This window comes from Athene noctua, chromosome 28 (assembly GCF_965140245.1).
Source record: "Athene noctua chromosome 28, bAthNoc1.hap1.1, whole genome shotgun sequence".
NCBI classification, from domain to species: domain Eukaryota; kingdom Metazoa; phylum Chordata; class Aves; order Strigiformes; family Strigidae; genus Athene; species Athene noctua.
In genome coordinates this window covers 2,801,281-2,822,213 of record NC_134064.1, presented here as the reverse complement: position 1 = coordinate 2,822,213, position 20,933 = coordinate 2,801,281, and the positions used below count along the sequence as shown (strand labels likewise).

The window sequence follows — 20,933 nt, the reverse complement described above, 5'->3', positions numbered from 1 at the left end:
AGTAATTGGAGTCAGCGTGGTTGTCCTGCATGTAGATACTCTCTGTTTAACCTGGTTCATTAGCACTGGAAGCTCCAGCTAATTTTTGCAAAGCTTTTCTGTGTAATCAGGGGTCTGTGTGATTAGGGTCAGGATTACAGTCATCTTCAATTTCTGCTTCAGGCTGTTCATTCCATGAAAAAGAGAAATTGTGGTGATGGAGGGAAGAGAATTAAAAAGCACATGCACCCCCAAAAGAAAGGAAAAAAAAAAAAAAAAAAAGGAAAAAGTGCTATCTTTAAAAGCATGAAACCTGATAAAACCCAAAAGTCACTTAAATAATTTACCTTTTCCTCCCCTAAGAAACCAACAGAAAGACCCAGTCTCAGTTTTGCTGTAGTGCCAAGAACGAGAGGAGAAATTTCAGTCTACATGGTTAAGCCAAGCCCTGGTTGTGATAGTGCTGACCATCTCCTTAGAAAGCTGTTGGTGCTGCACCAGCCTCTCGGGAAATCCTCTCCCCAAGTCTGTCTAAACTGATCAGTTCAAGATGTTGTAGTTCTTACACAATGGATGAACGCCTGCGAAAGACATCTAAACATTGTCGATTCCCAAAGATTACGTCTTGTCTTGAATGTTAACAGCTGATATATTCCTTGGTATTTATATTCATTTCTATTCTTGGTTGACTTTACATAATCTCACGAAGCCTTTTTATTTTCCTGTAAAAGGCGATTACTATGGTTAGCAACAACTGATGCCAGCACAGATAAAATGGCTTAAAATAGTTGATAGAAAGGACAAGAAAGACACTAACTTATATAGAGTACGTAGAAAGTTTCTCTGCATTTACAAGTGACTTTTAACACTGGATGATCTGACTTTCCACCCCCCCAAAGGTGCTTTGTCTTAAGACTCTGTGAGTTGGGATTTTTTTTTCTTCTGGATTACCCAGTTGCTTTCAAACACTAAGCAAGGGGTACACTGTGAAATGTGTAGTACATCTGAGAAGTAGTTTGGTTGTAATAAAAAAGGAATAAATAAAAAGTACATCTGAAAAGTAGTTTGGATGTAATACAGTCCCCTCCTCTATAAAATAATTTCACGTGGACATACGAACAAGAAAGAAAGTTTAAGAGTAGAATCGTTAAATGAACGGACTAATTTTCTTACTAAGGGTTTCTTACTCATCCTTCTGAAGCAGCCTGAAGACACTGTTACCCTCAACAGGATAGTAAGCTCGGGGGGTCCTCTGCTAAAACCAGAAATGTAAACTGTGTGTTTGTTCTTTCCTCGTGCATGCTAGCTAGATTAAATTAGTGCAAGAAAATACAGTTGTGCCATGTTCATATTCTGTACATACCTACCCCTGAAACTCCCTGTATAAATTAAACCTGTGTTCTCGGGGCTTTTGCAGATCAGCAGCGGCACGGCTGGGCAGCCTTGCAGGCTCTAACCTTGAGGAATGAGCAGTTTTATAGATCCATCTGTATTTTATCCCGCACAGGCTTCAGCTTCACTAAACTGAATGGAATTCTCCAGTATTATATTAACATCACTGGGAGAATTGACCCAACCGTTTGATGGGATTAAAGCCTATATCTGCCAAACTAAAATTAATCCAACTCTTTTGAGATCCCCAGTTGAGCCTGCTGCCCACAATATCATGTGAAATGTTTCCTGAGTCATGAATTTTGAGGACTTGTTTACAGGTAACTCCTTGGCTATAAGAGAAAAGCAGAGAAGTGCTTCTAGGTTTGTATTTCATAGTACTCTTCACAATTTTTAGATGAAAGCTGCTGGATGCTTTCCCTGCTGTCGCATCCACATGAGGGACAGAGGAAAATACAGTTGATGTTGATTGTAATCTATGTTTGCAGATACTTTTTTTTTTTTTTTTTTTTTTGGGGTGGGGCTGACTTAAATTGGAGTAATGCCAGAAGTTGCTTTTGTCGTGACACAGCTTTATTGTCCTGAAGGAGGTATTTATGTTGTAAAATGTAAAGCATTCATCATTTTGCAGTGACTTTTCTTGGTGTGTGCCAACCTGCCTGCTGCAATGAATTAAATTAATGTGTGACCCCCTGAAATGGTTTACAGTATTGTAATTGTCACTGGCAACACAGAGTTGTTTTTAAGTTGTTAATATGCAGGCACAAGCCCATATGTCATACAAAATGGATACGCTGCATTATGTGTACTACCTTCAAATTAACTTGGTATAATATTGGTCTTGTTAAGAACCAGCTATTCTGTTGATGTCGTAAACAAATGTGTCTCCTCAATTTTCATTATTCAAAAGAAGGGGTGGGGGGAAACTCACCACCACCAGCGCCCAAGAGCTGAGGTCAGATTTAATTTAGAACAAATACCTGGACTTTAATTATTTGTATTCATTCAGGACGTTGCAGAGTAGGTCCTGATAATTAAGAGAGGATTAATTTAAAATTAATAAAAAGAAATATGAAAGGACCTAGTAGGCTTTTTTTTTCCATACAATTAATAAATCTGCTTTGAATAATCTGAAAGAGGAGAATAATTAGCTTAGCCAGGTAACTGGCTTGATTAGCCAAGCTGTTTGGGGCAGTTTGCCTCCTGTGCAGCCGGCTGTGCGTGGCTCCCTTTCATTGTGTAAACAGGTTCAAGAGGGCAGAGCCAAGTCGGTGATTATTTATTGTTGAGTCATGTACTGTTTCATTATATTTTTCTTTTTGTGTCTGTTTGCTGTTTTCTTTTAATGAATATTCATCTATGAGAAAGCATAGAGCTCTCTAATGCACGCTGGGTAAACGGTGTTTTGGTGGAGGAGCCTGACCCAAATCCCCCTGAAATCAGACCACTGCTGTCTGCTGGTGTCAGTAAGCTTTGTATCAGGCCGGGCTGCAATGAGGATTGAGCCTCGAAAATTTAAATTTCAGGCACAAATTTCTCCTCTCAATCCCTTTTCTGTTCTTCCTAGAGATCATTCCAGCTGAGATGCTTTCTTCATCCTGACCATTCCCAACTACCTGCATCAGACACAGAGGGTTTACAGATGCATTTGCACTGCAGCACTGTTTCTCTAAGTAAGGTGGTGTGCGAGAGCTATGGGTGTTATGGTGAGATCTGAAACAGTGAGATGGTTTACAAGCCTCACATGGCTCTTTTTCATTAGCATTACTCATTTACAGTGAGGCTTTTATATGTTTCTTTTTGGTGATAATACTGAGAATGATGGAGTAGAAGAGCGCCCTGCGTTTAATCAAGAGTGCAGCTCATTCTAACTCACTAAAAGATTTAAGGTTAAGAAATATGGCGGAAGAAAGATTTCTAGTTTCTCTCACTTAAAGAAAACGACAACAGCAACGAACCAAAAGCCAATGAGAACTACAGGCTTTGCATACTGAAACGGTGTGTCAGGAGCATTGGGGCAGCAGGGACTAACCAGCGCCCTGTTATTGCCAAGACAGTATGTGGCAGATGCCACGTTTTAGGTCAATCCATTACAAAATCATTAACTGGCCCCTATGCATATTACAAATATTTACTTCCAATTAATTTTGTTGCTGCAAGTCCCACATTATTATATCTGTTAAATGAACTCCAGGGTCAGAGGAGTGGGTATTGGGGTTTGGTTTTTTTCCAATTCATTTTTCCATGTCCGTGCAACAGAGGATCAGGTCCTGTTTGATTCTTTTACCAGATCCAAATTAAACATAAGCAATGAAAAGGCTCCTTCACCTGCTAGTTTTGCTTCTTTAGCGCCTTTTATTTTTTAGTTTAGTGCCAGTGTCTGCATAAGAAAGAGGGGGTAGCTGGGCCTTGCTGTAATTTGATTAATTCACGCTGAACAAGGTAATCTCTGCGCGATTGTTCGAGTAGGATAATGTAAAGACTGAACACCTGTAAGTGACTGTAGCATGGAAGAGTGAACACATCAGGCTTGGACTAACAAATGAGCCCACTGAAACACCTTTTATCACAACAGATGGGTGTGCAAAGGCACAGTTGGATGGCACGAGATGAGTTGTTGATTTCAGGACGGAATATACTTTCTACAAGAAAAAGTCGTCCACCGTTATGAACCACGTGCAAACCTCAGATCATTTTAGTGATCAAATCTAGTATCAAATAGGTTACTGTGTTTCCTTTCTGTCTAGCAACTCTTCTTCATTTATTCAGATGTCTAGAAAATATGTAACCATGATATTCACTGCAGCAGTGAATTCCAGAGGTTGATTGTGCTCTCTGCCAAAAATTACGGATTGCGGGAGTAATTATACCTAATTATATTGTTTCAAGAGATGTATGTTAAGGAGTTCTCTAAAATGATCAAAGATGATGACTTTTAAGATTAAACTATTATTTTTTTACATTATGTCTGTGAGACATTTTAATAACATACTCGTTTTATCTTTTATGTTTCCATATAATTTTACACACCTGCAATACAGTGTGTGTTTTAGTGATAGTCAAGCCTTTCTGATATTAAAGGCACCTCTGATCTGGTAGCTGTTATACCTGTTAATAGAATCAGTTACTCAAAGCCACAGCCATCTGTGTCATCAGTAGGGTTGAATTAACAAAGTGAGCGGGGGCAATTCCTGTTGGTTTTTGGCAAAGCTGACATCGCTCAATGCGGGGCAGAATCTGGTTTAGCGTTTAGAGTAGAGGAACCTCTGTTTCTGTTGCAGGCTCTGCCAGGCAGTGGTGAGATTTCACACAAAGGCTTTGGACTCTCTGCTCCAGCTTTTCTTCATCCATCAAAGGTGAGTGGTCGTCTTAAAGTTTAGCAAATTACTAATGAATGTGCAAAATGTTTAAGCTTATTTCTCTGGATACAGGACAGTTCTTTTGCAGCTTTGTTGTCTTGGAAGGGTTTTGAAGCTTGGGTACCTCTAAGGAGCTGAAAAGTTAACATCATCCTGGCTGGTTCTTTTGCAGCTGATGCAAATAATGGTGTGGTCTTTAGTTAGAAGAAAGCTTCGGCTTTCAGCACGTAGTTTTGACACAATGCGTACCTGATGAAAGTTTTGATTGCTGAAAAATCAGCAATGTTGTTCAGTGGAGCATGTGATTTTAAATGCAGGCTTTGCAGTTTTCTTTATGCTGAGCCGATTAAACTATAGCTGTTACATTCCTTATCTTAATATCCAACAGATACAGTATTCAACGATGGAATCTACAAAATCAAATAAAACTATGAAAATAGTTAAATAATTTTTGCTTTGTCTTTAAATCATAACGATCAAATGCAAAATGCAGACCCAGTTTCAGATTTGTTGTATGCTCACTGTGAAAAAATTAAGCCATCTTTCTGTACCCGCCCTCTATTGTGTGGAACTGAACCCTTCCACCTTCCAACCTTCGGACCAGGATACTAAATTAAGGCCCATGTAAACATACTGATGAGTAGTGCCACCACAGTGCATCTCATCTACATGAGGATGAAGGCTATGACATGCTAATTGGTTTGTCAGATGAGATCTTGAGCATTTGTGGACAAAGATCAACTGTTGTGTTCTCTAGTCCAGTACAAGAGTCTTCTGGTGGCTTGGGCCTCTGAGACTCCTCCTTTTGCATCCCGTAGTGGCGTGGAAAGCAAATTGCCTTCAGCAAGAATTTTGAGTGTTGGCGACTTGAAAGAGTCCGTATTTTTGTATGGAATGTATTCTTTCAAATTGGATAGTTAGGCATGGAAAAACTTTTACTAATAAAACTTCCTGAGGTTTTTCCTTCTGATTTAGTAGAGTGAAGCCTTAAATATGTAGCTCGTCATGGCAAATGAATTTTGATCTCCACAGTGCCACTCAGGGTACAGAGAGCTTCCTGTTATTGCTTTTGGCATTCTTTGGGAGTTGCTGTTTGTTTTGATGTGGAGAATTCTGGCAAATTGTTTGTATCTCCAGGTGCTTGGTTTTGGTTTGGTTTTTTTTTTAAAACTTAATAAAAATGAAATCTTTGCCACATAGCACCTTTCAGCTGTGGAACTGTGTGTGAGATGAGTGTCGTTATTCCTAATTAATGTATTGAGAAACAACATGAAGTGGCTTGTCTGTGATTGTTCATTAAGTCACTGGCAAAAGCTTGGAATAAAATCAGGAGATCTTGAATTTGCATCCATTGCCCTTCCAACAGCTTGTGCTTTTTATTTATTTTTTTATTTTTAAAGGTGTCTGTTCCCAGCATCTCTGAAAAATCACTTCCAGCTTAGTGGTACTGATATTATGACTATTGCTGGTATCTCAGTACCTAAGATAATACACTTGTAAATAAATGTTTGCAGACTTTAGGAGTTAAATCTGCGTAAGCTACCAGGGGGGATCAAAGATGTGCTGTTTCTTGAGCAGACGTGTTGATGAGTTCTTCCCTTCGTTACAAATTAAAGGAAAGCAGGGTCTTGCACCATTTCTGTTCCAGTTCAGGGGAATGCTTTTGTTATAGCAGTGAACAAACTGGAAAATATTTTGGCAGCTCACGTATTTTCATGTGCCAAGAATTATTTCCCTAGAATGCACAACTGTATTTTTAATGTTTACTGGATTTATTTGGAGAAACAAGTGGAATAGTGTGATCTGGGATAGAAAGTGTTTACTTGTCCTGACAGGTTGCTCTGGTTACGGATAGCCGGTGCAGTGTAGCATTGAAATGTCTTTAGCAGTGAAGCGCTTCTATAGAGGAGTAAAAGAATTAAGTGATAGCAAAATAAGTGAGGAAACATGCAGCTTGCTTAGATCAGAACAGTATTTATATCTGTACTTTATAGCTGCACTGATGAGGCAGCCTGGATTGAGGTGACCATCTCAGTACCCCTACGTGTAAGTCCAGCGTACGGTGCCTGCACGCCCGCTGCAGCCTCGTCTCTGGGAGTCAAACAAGCTCAGCCCGTGGAGTCGTGTGTACGTGGGGTGAAATGACAATTCTACAGAGGACAGCACCAGTCAAGGCTGCTGAACGGGGACTAGAGTGGAAGGCGGGGGAGCTGGGTTCGTTCTTCTGCTAGTAGTCCACAACTCTGTGAAAGAGTACATTATCCATCCATTTGGGAGCAGTTTTCAAAAAGTGCCGTGAGATTTACCAAGCTTGTATGAGAGTTAAGGTATTAGTGTAATTTTTCTTGGCTTATCAAGTAGCTAAAAGACTAATGTCAATAGCCTTAATTTCATTGCACACTGTAAATCTCGTATCAAGTGAAGTGCTTTGTGTGCTGCAGCTCTCTCTCACAACATCCCTCATATAATTTCAAAACCAAACTCATTTTCAGCACTATGGTCCCAAGTCTGTTCAGTTATAGATATATATATATATATTTTAAAAATACAGTATATATGCATATATGTAAATACTGTATTTCCGTTGGCAGAAGGGAAACTTGTCGTCACTAGAAGTCTCAGATCAATAGCAATAGTCATTGAAATCATAAGGATGGTGAATACCTCTCAGCTCTAAACCATTTTGAAGTGAAATCTTAGGAATCTTTTCTGTTTTCAAAAAGCGAGAAACCTGTATGGGATTAAGATCATTATTACAAACTTCAGTCCATGTAACATCTTGGTCTGCTCTCTAACGGTGGCTTTTTGAATTGGTTATAGCAATTTAAAATATTTTCTGTATGCAAAGATGGCATCTGAAGTTAGTTTGGGTCTACACTTCCAATTGAAAGCAATCCCTCAGTTCACATATCCATCCTAGGAAGGGGTTCGTCAGAGCAGCTGAGGTCCCTGATCTGTGTGGGACTGAGAAATGGAAACTACAGCTGCGTTAGAGCAATGCAGCACCACCTAATATTTTGAGATATGCGATTTTGGAGATAAAAAGCAATGAGTTAGGAAGCAGGCCTTTGGGGTTCTTCTCTCTTAAGTACAGCCGAAAGCCAATGCTGCCAACATCCTTCTCCCTTCCCCCCGTTTTGGCCAGTTTTATTCATGGGCACTCTAACATTAAACATTTGTGTACACATCTGGTGTACACAATCTTGAAGACCATCGCAATGAACATGTCTGAATATTTTCCATCTTCTCTACCGAAGTAGAGGCCAAACCAGATCTGCTCACTTAAGAACGCTTGAAAATGCTCCTAACTGGAAAGGTAGGTTGAGTGATGGAGAACACTGCCCCAAAAGACTGGCAACCATCACCTGGAACGTACTGTTATTCATTGCTTTGTGCTGACAAAATATGTTTAAAGCTACACAGCCCGTGACCGTGTTAGATGGGAAGAAGTGAGACACTGAAAAAGCACCGCGATAACTGGGTGTTTCCTTGAATGCCGTAGGGCTGGAGCCTGGGGCTCAAGTTGAGCGAGTCGTGAGCCCTGTTGCTTTACACAAGTGAATGTTTCATGGGTTTGATTTTTCCTCTTGCATAGTTGCATTATGACAGTGTTTAGCAATCTGAAAGGAGCTGTTTGTTTAATGGGTCCCTGGGATGTATCCCAAGGCTCACAAAGTACTTTGAAACATTTAGGTAAAAGGAAGCATATGTTAATTATTAATTAGAGGATGTATAGTTCTACACTGATTTTATTATTGCTGTATTCTCAAGAGTAAGCAGCACTCCTTGCTGTCATGGTCAGTCTGAAACCAGAAGAGGCACTGAAGTTTGACAGCCTTTGAGCAGTAAAACCATACTTTATTTTTGTTATTTTCTTATGCAGATGTGATGCTTTGGAGCACTGCTCTCAAGGGGGTAGACAGACATTCAGTTCAAGATAGTCCCATGCCTGGAAAGAGCTGCAGCTTCTCATTATTAGTATTATTCTGCTGTTTTGCTAATTCATCTTTGGGTTTATGCTTAGCAGCAGCAGCACTTACTTTAATAGAGTTAGATTATGAATTACTCTGTGGAGAAGTTCTCAGCAGTGTGGATTTTAAAAGGAGGCAGGAAGGAAGAAAGAGAGAGCAGGGCAAAAAATAGAATAGAAATTTCCCTCTGTCCTTTTCCAGCTGACTGGGAACGGGTTGAAAGTAGTCCCAAGGCATGACATAGCATCTATTAATTCTGGGAGCAACGCGCTACACATGGCTAATGATCCACTGTATGGATTCATTTCCTTTGGTTTCAACAGCTTAGTTCTGAGCATTAGAATGATGGATTTGTCTTGATCCTGAAGGCTTCCATTTGAAAGTCAAAACTTCTTGTGGGAGAATGCTTAACCCTGCTGGCTCCTGCAATAAGCTTCCTGCCACCCGGGAGGCAGAGGGGCTCAGAAGGTGGCAAGCCCACGTAAGACTTGACCTGGGTGCAAGTAAAAGCAGCAAGTTAAATTTGGTAGGAGTCCTAGAAAAGTGAAAGAAGATAGAGGATGGGGATTTGCATGGGCTGTCTTGGTGGAAACTTGAACACAAACACTTGGCCCTGTTCAGAACTGATCTAGAGAACTGGTTAATGGCAGAGTATCACAATAAAAGCCACTCAGTTTTATTCTGTGGTATCAGATAACTTTGGTAATGCTAGTATAGCAGCCCCAGCTTTAAATTAAATACTACTTTAAGCTAGTGCTGTCTGTGTGAATGCCTCTGTTGTGAATGTGTTCTGTTTGTTTGAAATAAATATATTTAGTAGTTTCTTATTTTTCATTCTTCACTTAGTCTTTTCAGTGATGCATGTACACAGAGTTGACACTTGCAGTGGCTAAATAAGAAATATCTGCTGCTTTTCCCCCTGCAAATTATGGGCTTGCATGCACTGTATCAAGTTTATTGGGTGTCCTAGAATATTTGAGATTCAAGATGATTGTACTCATTATCCATTGTGTGCCATTGAAGGGGAAAGGAGTTTTATTAATTTAAAAGTCTAACAAATAGGAAAGCACAGACAATTTAATAGAAAAGCCCTGAGAGTGTTAATGCTGTGAACTTGCCAGGACAGCGAGTTGAGTACGTGGGCAGGCGAGCGAGGGGTAGCCAAGGGGTGTATTTACTGCAGGTCGTCTGTCTTGTCCGTGCTATCACCCCGATCTATAATAAGCACTGTGTTGCTCTCCTGTCCAAGGAAGATACCATCTAGATCCCATTTATTACCACGGGTGGTTGCTGTTATGTACAGTACGTTTAAAACGAAATTTGTGATCGGGATTCATGAATTACATTCGTGCTTCTGAAAATTACTTTTCAAAGTAACTATTGAAAAACCAGGTAGGTCTTGTCTTTGAGGCTTTAAGGGATGAGTTTGTGTTTAGTTCATCATTTTTCTCAGTGTAACAGCGCTCTAATTCAATATAGTTTTATGGTCCTTTATATAAAGGAAAACACATTAAAGAACATTCTCATACTGTAAAACCATTCTTGTTCTGAAAAGTGCTTTCCCAATTTAACTATGCTGGGATACTTGGAACAATGAATTCATTTAGACAAAATGTTGATCTGCCTGTGTCTCTCTTCGCCCTTCTTTAAGATGAACAGTCAGAATGTATACAGAGTGAGGCCCTGGAGCAACCACAGTTAAAAACGTGACACAGTCCCATTCATTTCAGTGATTGTTTTAACCAGGTCAGGGTCTGGCTCAATACTTAAAACTAGACAGAAGCACAGGCAGCGTGTTTTGGAAGAGCTGAACCTGTGGTTGTGGTTTTCTATTTGCCCATTGCCTGGTTACAGATCTACTTTTTTTCTTTTTCTTTTTCTTTTTTTTTTTTTTTTTTTAATGGGGAAAATCAGGCTGTGGATAGATGACTCATGTTACCAATGTTAAATTGAATATATTTCATTGAAGGCAGTGAGCTGGGCACTGTCCTAGTGGGAAAGCCTTCAATACCTGTAGAGTTTATTCAACTACCTACAGCAGCTGAGGTGACTTGCTTTGAGTTAGATCCATGAACATCTGCCCTGGTGTTTAAGGCTAAAGATATGGAAATTGTACTGGAGAAAAAAAATGGAAATCTTAGCAAAAGAAACTGGATCTTCAGCTTGACATGAATATGAGTTTCTTCCATATAAATGTTTCTAGCTCAATTTATGATGACGTGGCCAGCTGCTGTACAGAGGATGGATTTTAGGTTTTTGGGGGGGTTTTTAGGTGTTTTCTTCTTCTTTTTTTTCTTTTTTTTTTTTTTTTTTCCACAGAGTGACTGAAGCAGCTGCTGTCTAGCTGGGAAGAAAATTGATAACTCCACACTGTAGCCAACAGGGTGCTCGCATTGGAGTCATTGATTTCCTTCCCTGCCAGGCAGTGGCTGCTCCAGTCTCTCTGCAGAAGGCAGACTGCATCCTTTATGGACTTCATTATCAGTTCAGTCATGCAGAGACTCCACCAATAGAATAGAATGGCATTATTATGGAGAGGGTAGCATTTGATGAAACCACTTGGTTTAGAGACCCTGAAGACCACTTCTGTGCTTCCCTTGAAATGATAGCGTTGGACTGAGGCTGGAAGCTGGTTCATTAATGTGAAGGTTTCTGCCACGTTCAGGACGGAGTGTTTTGATGCTTTTCTTCTTTTTCTAATTTTTCTTGCTTACTCGTGAAAAAGTCAAGAAGCTCGTTGCAGCTTTGGCTGTGGGAGCTGAGCTGCAAGACTTAGATGAGCTCTTTTAGCAAATATGTCCTTTTATTTTAGGACTAAAGCAACAGATTGATAGATACTTGACCCCACAGGATCCAAATAACCCTAGCTACTGTTCTTGTTTTGGCAAGACATGATTGGCATCAAAAACATGAAATTCTTAAATTTCTAGTCAGTATTTGTTTAAAAACAAACAAACAAACAACAAAGCATGTAATTTTTCTCATGAAACAGAGGTAATCACTAAATACTGCCACTTTGACTGAATTTGACCTCAGTAGAACCAAATGCTTTGAAATTCTCTTGCGAGTATTTTGACAGGACACGTTCCTTTGAGGCACTCTTACTGAGTCAGAGCTGCCTGTTCTGATACACAAAAAAAGATTTTGTAGGAATATTTTTGACTAGCTGAAGTGCTGAATTTTAGTTGGGGTCATTCAGTGTGTGAATATTTGCACGAAGACCTCTTTCTGAATGTCTGAACCTAACCAGCCTGCTAGTGCCACAGCAAGACGGGGAAAATGTTCTGTGAACAAAAATTTTGGCAGGCTCCTTTAAAAAGAAGGCGTGCAGATGCAATAAAAGGCATATATCCTTGGAGTATTAAAAAAAAAAAAAACAACAAACCAACAATTCTTTTTCAAGGGAATGATTTTTGTAAAATGCAGAAGGGAATCCAATGCCTAATTTCACTCTCCTTTTAGTTGTGCATCAAAACCCTTTTCAGCTCTGTTTATTTCTTAAGAATGACAATGAACTATGTGTTTGAATACCAGATGGGGACATAAAGCATACTATTCATTAGAGAAGTCAGCATTAATTGAATAATATAAATGATTAATAATTGTCCAGCTTTGAAAATTAGAATTCCTATTCTGGGCCATTGATTTTTATTTGTGTGGGTTTGTTGTTTTTTTTTTTTTAAATACCTACCTTGAATCAGTTAAAATTAACATTGTCATTATTAACTTCTAGCTATTAGAGCTGATGGTAATGCTTGGTTTTTATATTCCTTGAAAATACTTCAGGCATGGTTGCTGTCTAGACACTATCATTTTCTATTCAATCCCAAATTGTTCCCAGTGTGATTTCTGGTTGTAACATCACGGTGGAAGAAATACCATGAAATGAAAGAGAAAGCTATCTATAGAATCTTCGTCATAGGAGAATTCACTTAGACTGGCAAACATGGTTCAGATTTTTCTGTAAATTAAATTTTGTGTGTTACTTGTTTACGATCAGAAAAACGAGATGTCCAACATTGCTGGGATTCAACGCGTTCAGGTTCTGTCTATTTATAGGGGAAAAAGACGCACACAAAAAAAAAAATCTCGATGACAATCAATCTGCTGAGACGTTGTGATGACTGCTTACCATGCTGATTGATACTACTTCAGTTGTTCCTTTTGAGTCCTGAGGTCTCTTGTTCCTACATGTAAGCTTGCCGAGGAGGGGACTCCCTCGGTTCTGTGTCTGTACAGCACATTAACGTCCTGGCCAGTGACCGGGTTCCTTTAGCCGGTAAGAAAGCTAGTAATGCATCCCAGGAGAAAAATAACCCATGGATTCTCCAAACAGCATTCTGAGCTGTGCCATCAGAGAGTCTGGCTTTTGGAGGTGGGGACAATTGTGCCCTTTTGCTTGATGGTTTTTGTTTGGTTGGTTGTTTTGGGGTTTGGGGTAGGGTCTTTTTTTTTTAAAAAAAAAAAAAAAAAGTGTCCCCACCACTGAATGGCTCCATCCTTGCAACTCTTTGAAGGAGTGGATGGAAGGAGTGCAGAAGGGAGGAAGGGGTAGATTGCTTTTACCTGGTTTTAGGCTGTTACCTAGGTTTTAGGTGCTGCTAGGTAGGTTTTAGACTCCTGCCTATGTACTTCAAATCCGTTCAATCAGTGGAGCGTGTACATTCAGAGGCTAATTTAAGCCTTAACTGGGCTTCCTGATTCTCTGCAGATGTTTGTGTCTCTTCTCTAATTTGGGCCTCATCCCAGCTAGTGGAGAAATTTGTGGTGACAAAGCAGAATTTGGGGAGTTTAAGACACATGACTTCAAATTATAACTCAGCCCATAACGATTGCACTGTGCTCCTTATCTGGGGTATGCTACAGACATCGAGACAGGCTTGACGCTTTGGAAAGGACAAGGATTGAGTGTCTGCTGGCCCCTGAAATGGAAGTTGGTCTTAAAACATTGCAAAAAGACACAAATTTCTCTGACTTACTTAAATTGTGAACAGATTGGAATTTAAGCATCTCTTTAAACATACAAACAAGCAAGAAAACAAGCAGAGCCCAGTTTCAGGTAGATTTAACATGCCTGTGGACAAGTGAATTTTTAATAGCTAATCTTACCCTGACAGCTCATGGGAAATATCAATCTATTAGGCAAGATTCAAGTGTTGAATTTTTAATGCACTTTTAGTGATTAAAGTGCTGTTTTTCTCCACTGCTTGAAAGAGATCACAGTGGCTTTAAAGAACAGTTTAAAGTCATAACAACAACGGAGAATTAATAATTGTAGTTGACCATATTTCTCTCTGGGAGAGAAGGGCTGTGCCTATTTGCATACAAGTGTTGTGTTTAGAACATTAGAGACAAAAGAAAAGCACTCATTTTGAGAGTAGCAAATGAGTCAGGTCCGCGTGAAAAGGATCCTCTGACTTTGTTGTCTCTGGTAGCAAATGTTTGGATATAGTTGAGGGCCCCTAGTGAAGGGAGGTGAGGGTTGGAGAATAGGAATGAGCATAACGCTAAAGATTTCAGTCAAGGATTTAGGCTTGGCATTCAGCTGAGGATTATTCATTCAAATGGCCATGTAAGGACAGAATCTGGGTGTGGTTGAGGTGAATGCGTGGTGGACCACTGGTGCCAATGAAACCAGAATTTGCAGGGAGAGAAACCCAAATCCTTTCAGGTAACTGGAGTCCTTGCTGCTATTGCACCTAAAGGCGTAATAGTGTTAACTGTGTTAGAACACAAGCAGGTGGAAAGGATCTGTAAGAGAAAAAAGAATACTTCACCTTCCTGTTGGCGGGCAGGGGAGGAAGTGCTTGGCCCATAAGCTATTTGCAAGACTCTTATGTGCAAACCACTGCTTGTAGTTTCCTGATAAAAGGCAGGAAAATAACACTCTTAGGCCAGACCGTTCCACTTGACTTATGCAAGCAAAGCCGCATTTGCCTGAGTTCACTTCGCACATGTGCACCATTCATACCCCAAAGCGTTTTCCACCATGCATTATGCACATCTGTCTACAGGCCCGCTTTTAAATTAGTATATGATGAATCTAAATTCCCATTTACAAAGTGCTTTCAGAGACTCAGGATCTCAGAGGCTCAGAATCGCCCCATCAGCCCTAAATTTGTCTTTTGAAAAGCTTCAAAATAAGCCATTGCTGGAACTTTTCTTCTCTCATTCTTTCTTCTTGTTTTGGTATTGCTAATGGATGTATTGTTGTAATACGAACTGGCCCACGGCAGTAATGAATTACTAAATTTAATTGTGGAGCACAATCTGGGATTTATGTTGCTGTGCTGTGTGTAACAAATCAATAGCAGACTAAGAGTCCTGTAACCAGAGGAGAGGAGCTCAAAGCGGGCACGTTTACATTGTCCCTCTGGGTTTACAGCTGACAAGTTGAAGGAGTGTTGGCAAACCACTGTTTGCATTGCTGATATATGAAAAGACCAGAAAGTAAACTGGGAGAGGGCTGCTTGGCTTAAGGAAAGATTTTATTAATACTTTTGCATCTGGGAAACATGCAAAGATTATTGTGTTCCTTATGCGTTGGCCTCTCGATTAGAAGAGGATGCTCAAGCATCAACTTTTTCCTCCATCTGCTTCACTTCAGTAGTTAGGCTAAAACACGGGGTGCCAGTACGAATTGTCAGATATTTGAACTGACAGAAGTTAAAATATGACCCACTTCCTAGTCAAAACATTCAGCTAATGCTTTATCTCTCTCTGCCTCCAAGTGACACTTCCACCTTACCATCTTGAATAATCTGATCTGACCTGATCCAGCTAGAGCATGCAAGGTGAAGGGAATGTTCATGTATATTAAATCAATCCTATGATTTAACAGATGAATTAAGGTATAGCTAGCTTCACTGAGGATCTGCTTCGTAAACCCTTTGAAATTGGTAGGGAAATTCTCTGTTTGCTTTGGAGTTTGATGAATTAGATAAAGGGAAGAAAAATACACTTATCAGACAAAGAGAAGAAAGTGTCTGATACTGTAAAATGTAATTATGATGATTTGCAATGATGGTTTAGCAATCAGTATTAAAATACATACTGCGTGACAGCAGTTCATCCAGCTGCAGAAGATAAATGTTAATTACATCCAGTGTCCTTTGTGGGTAGGTCAGTATAGCGCTGCTGGAGTCATTAGACCTATCCTGCATGCAGCAGGTGAGGGATCTGGCCTGAAGAATGGCCACATTAAAATATGTATTTGTAACGTGGTTTCCTCTGGTGTTACCTGCTGGCCTGTCTCACACCGAAAGCATTTAAACACATCGGATCTTTAGCTGTCAGTAGGGAGTCGTAAATCGACGTGCAGCATCTTCGGGTGTGGGTCATCATCATACTCGTTGGATGTTAAGTGTGTGAGCAATGCATGGCCTGTTGCAATTGTAAAAAAAAAAGCCTGCACAAAAAGCAAAGCATAGAAGCAGAGGTTAATTTAAAGCAGGTGTTGGTACGACTCTGCTGACTCCATTTTGTGTTGTGTCGTACGATTTGGCTTACTCAGATTAGTAGAGGCCACAACCTTCAGACCCATCGTAAAATGCAGTGAGGAAGAGGGATCTTCCATCTCTTGAATTCCTTCTCCTTTCAAAAGTAATTCAGAGGGTCAGCTTCTGGCGAGTGGTGGCTCAAGAGCTGGAAGGGATGGGGCTAGGGTTAGCTGGGTTTCCTCTTCTGCTGGCTGTTTCTCCAGTTCTCTGGATATGGTGGGAGCTTCTGTCAGAACTGGGAACGAGGAGCAAAGTCACATGCTCAGAACTCAACAACAAAAACAGTGACACACCTAGCTCAAGTTTATAAAGCTGCTTTTGCCATTTAGTGCTTTAAAATAAGCAAATACGCAGCAAGGAGCACTTAAGTCAGAACACTTTTCCAGACTCCATCAGTGTTACTGTGAAAACTCCAGCCATCTAGTAATTAAACATCCAAATTGGGTTCTTGCCTCTTCAGTGTCAGTAGAAACCGTAAGTTAAGCAATGCTTCATACTCAGACAGGTAGCTCCAGTTAATTTATAGAGATATTTGTCTATATTTTTTAAAAAAAATATGTATTTACTGTGAAAGTAGCAGAGCAGGGGAAGGCAGCTGGGCTCTGGAGGATGTCTGTCATCTGACAGGAATGAGAACAGCACTGCTGAGGCTGTAGCAAGAGACTCAGGGAAAGGTGATTTCCTCAACCTAAAAGAATGATTTCACTGCTGGGAGTGGGGGTTTCACTGTGTCTTGCAGAGGAAGAGAGATGACATCTGGGAATGTTTCTTTATCATAAGCATTTCTATCATTTGTCATTACCCTTCTACCTTCAAGACATAGAAGAGTATTTATAATGTTCCTCTTCCCAAAGGACCTCCACCCCTGGAGCGGGGCCAGAGGAGGCCACGGAGATGCTGGGGGGGCTGGAGCCCCCCTGTGAGGACAGGCTGGGAGAGTTGGGGGGTTCAGCTGGAGGAGAGAAGGCTCCGGGGAGACCTTAGAGCGGCCCCCCAGGGCTGAAAGGGGCTGCAGGAAAGGGGGGGGACTCGTCATCAGGGGGGAGGGATAGGACGAGGGGTAACGGGTTTAAACTGACAGAGGGGAGATTTAGATCAGATCTAAGGCAGAAATTCTCCCCTGTGAGGGGGCTGAGGCCCTGGCACAGGTTGCCCAGAGCAGCTGTGGCTGCCCCCTCCCTGGAAGGGTTCAAGGCCAGGTTGGACGGGGCTTTGGGTACCTGGGCTGGTGGAAGGTGGCCCTGCCCGGGGCAGGGGGGTGGGACTGGGTGGTCTGTAAGGTCCCTTCCAACCCAAACCAGTGTGTGATTTTGTGAAAGTGCCCAAGTTAGAGGGTGATGCTGCCCCCAGGGGTCATAGAGATTCAAGCGATTTGCCTAAGATTACACTGGAAGTCTGTGGTAGAGCACAGAACCAGATGTTTGTTTTCTCGCACTGTTGTGTTTTGGAGCACTGTTTCTAACTCTTAAAAAAAGATAAGTAAGGCTGCTATCTATAGATGTTACTGGATTTCTTATCGATTGGAATCTAACATGTTTCTGTAAAATGCATTGGAATTACTCTCACACGGGATGAGTATCAACTTGAAGTCATTGGTTTAGAGTGTTACCTAAGCAATAAAACACTTGAGTTAAACTGTTTTACAGATTTCCGCGCTTTATTTTACTCAGCGTTTGAAAGGTACTTTCATCCTCCTTCCTCAAAACAGTTTTCCTCAGAGCTGTTCTTGACAGCACCGAAGAAAGCAATGATGTTTTTGCCAGATTTTAACCAATAACTTTCTTGGTTTATTTTTAAATACTTAAACCCTAATAGTCTGTAAAATATGCTTTGAGATATTTGGAGACTGGTTATTTCTTGTAACATCCCTTATCTCTGTCCTGCCTAGGGATGTTGAGAATGCAATACAAAGAAATTTCAGAGTCATTCTGTAATCTCTGATTAGGCTGTTTTAAACCCGGATTGAAGGATATCTTTAGTCTGGGAGCTAGTCAACAGGGATCCCAGAGTGGTTTTGCAGTATTACCAGGTATTTATCACAAAAATCCCCCCTACTACAGCTCACTGCCCAGTGCAGCCTCATGCCTGGGTCCCAGTCTCCTGTGTCTCTATTACTGTGCTCAGAATAGGTGGGGGGGATCCCAGTGCTGTGGTTTGAGGAGAGGAACGAGATAAAATCCTGTGTCCTAAATGAAAGTCTGGGAGAAACCACTGTCTCAAAGACTTAATACCGGAGAAAATATCCTGAATTTCTGCATTGTCCTGGCCAATTTGGGACAGCTAAAAATCCTGAGCTGTAGGATCTGTAACATTCAAGTGAAACTCTAACAAATATTGCAGCGGCAGTGGTTTAATCGGAACATATTATTTTAAAGATTTTTTTTGAGGTGGAAGTTTGGTGTACGTGTCTGTTGCATTGTGTTTTATGTTGTCTTACTTAAGCTGACTCATGCTGATACAAATGGAAATTAGTGCGGTTTCTAATTTCCTGGTATGGCCTATGCAGAGATGCAGTGAATACTTGTAGAATGCAAACTGTGTTCTTCATGCATGCAGTACGCTGGAATAAACACTCCAGGGTGTACATTCATCATTTAGATTGGTGCCTCCTTGTGCCAAGGACCATGTTACACTGGCATTTCTAGGAAACAGAACTGCCTCCAGCAAGAGTAACTGTTTACAGAAGTGGGAAGTTAGTACAACAGAAGGCAGGCAGCCCAGATGGCGTGGTTATGAATGGAACTGGATATCTCCCATGGTGTCAAGAGAGATGTAATATTTTGCTTACTCCATCCTGACATTCGAAAAACAGGGTAATTGTCAGCTCTTTCCCTGAGCCAAAATTCTTTGGAGTGCTGTTGGTGTGATACTCTTTTCCAGCCTGACTTTGCTATAAACGGTATAGTCCAAATTGCACATCTGCAAGAGACTGGCTTGCTTGAGAACCGCGGAATTGGGCTGACTTTGTAATTTCCTCCATTATCCATTTTCCTGTTAATTTGTCCATCTCTACAATATTGTCCTCTCTTGCCCTCTAGCAGTTAGAAGCTCAGTATGCTTTCAGCAGGCTTTATGGGAAATGAGAAGCAGAAGTATGGAAGAAGGTGCTATTTTCACTGGCTAGACCACAGAACACCGCTCGCTGCCTGTGTTTTGTTCTTTTTCCTCCGAATTTCCGCTATTAAAGCAACTAAAGGAATCATACATATGGATGAGTAGAATGTGTGTAGCACTCTCTTTCTATGTATGTATTTTCTGCTGATCTATGAGATTCCTACTCCTACCATGGGGTATGTTATATTGCAAGATGATTTCTGTTAATTCTTAACATAGCTCAGCTTCCGGATATATTTTTCCAGAACAAAATACCGGGATAGGTGAAAACTGACTTTTGGAAGTAACTTTGGCATGTAACATATGCTTTCATTGACATTTATCTTCTGGACTGACAACTGGGAAATCTGAAAATGAAACTTCAGCTCTTTACTTGCGTTAGCATTCTCTGAAAATGTTACTACTGCCTGGGATTGGTAGCTGTTTCATTCATTTCCTTCATTATAGAGGGATTTCCTTTCAGAAAACTGATGAAGTCAGTCTTGTCTCTTTGATCCCATTTTTCTCTTATTTGTACCTACTCTGTCTCATATTTTCCCAGCTGGCATTTTTTGAATTTTTATTTATGCCTTCTTTTCTCCAACCCCTCTCTATCTTATTCCATATGTTTATTATCTTTTCCATCACCAAGCTGTGAATAATTTTGTGGAAATCATGCAGCTGCATGGAAATCAGCTGTTTGGCACAAGCACTCTGCTGCCTTGCCGGAGAAGTCCCTGGGTTAACAGACAATTGCTACTAAAGTATTTTGGAGAGCACAGAAAACAGCCTTTACCAGTGGTGCCAATCTCAAGCTTGTAATAACTGTGAGTTATTATTGGATTGACTGAAAAATAGTGAGATAAGAGAAAAACTCTTAACATTCTCTGTGTATTTATTTGCTTTCCGTTTCTCTTGGAGTTGCAAAGCACTGTGTTTAACACCAGGATGAGCTAAACTTTACTTATTTAATGAAACTCTGTTTTCTTGCTTAATGAAAGGCTTAAAATTAGGAATATAGTCACTTTAGATCGGAGATTTTCCGTGGATATATCACTAGAATATAGTCACCTTGGAGATTTTCAGTGGATAGATCAGATCTGCGTTCTGAATGTGCCTTAGGACTGAGGAAGTTCATCTCCTAAACTAGACACAGTGAGGTGAAGCAAATCCGGGTCCTACCCCTGTTCACCTTCATGCCGTTACTTGCCTCTCTGGGGTCCAACTCGTTTGTATTCCACAATTCGGATACTTGCCTGACCACACACTGGTCTCCTTGGCCAGCTCTGCTTAGTTCCTGTCAAAAGTTGTGTTATTGCTGTTGGCCTCACACTGCCAATACACACACTTTATTGTACAGATGATCCACAGCATGCACAATGGTGTTCAAAATGACAGCTACTGACATTTATCTTTAAGGAGCCGAGAGAGCTAATTGTTTTGCTGAACAAAGTAAAGCATAAATTATGTGCAGTTTATTTCTTCAGTCTTTCAAAGGCGTCGGATGAGGGAAACTGCACAGGTATGGAAATAATTGTTTTTTATTTTTGCCTGATGAACCAGTGGCTCAAACAGGCAGCAATCAAAGCAAAAGCTCTTTCTGTCTGTAAATAATACTTTAAAGGTTCTGATGGAAGAAT

The 20,933-nt window shown here is 40.6% G+C and overlaps 1 protein-coding gene across 4 annotated transcripts in view; it reads left to right on the top strand.

Annotated features, from left to right (window-relative positions):
- Window positions 1-20,933, top strand: part of LRRTM4 (leucine rich repeat transmembrane neuronal 4) — a 227,540-nt gene that overhangs the window by 143,182 nt on the left and 63,425 nt on the right. For 2 of the 4 annotated variants that reach the window (XM_074928469.1, XM_074928468.1), the window contains one exon: window positions 4,653-4,727. The exons of the other annotated variants lie outside the window; for them this stretch is intronic. In XM_074928469.1, coding sequence (XP_074784570.1) covers window positions 4,653-4,727 — 75 coding nt within the window. The remainder of the gene's footprint in view (window positions 1-4,652; window positions 4,728-20,933) is intronic. 4 annotated transcript variants of the gene reach the window in all.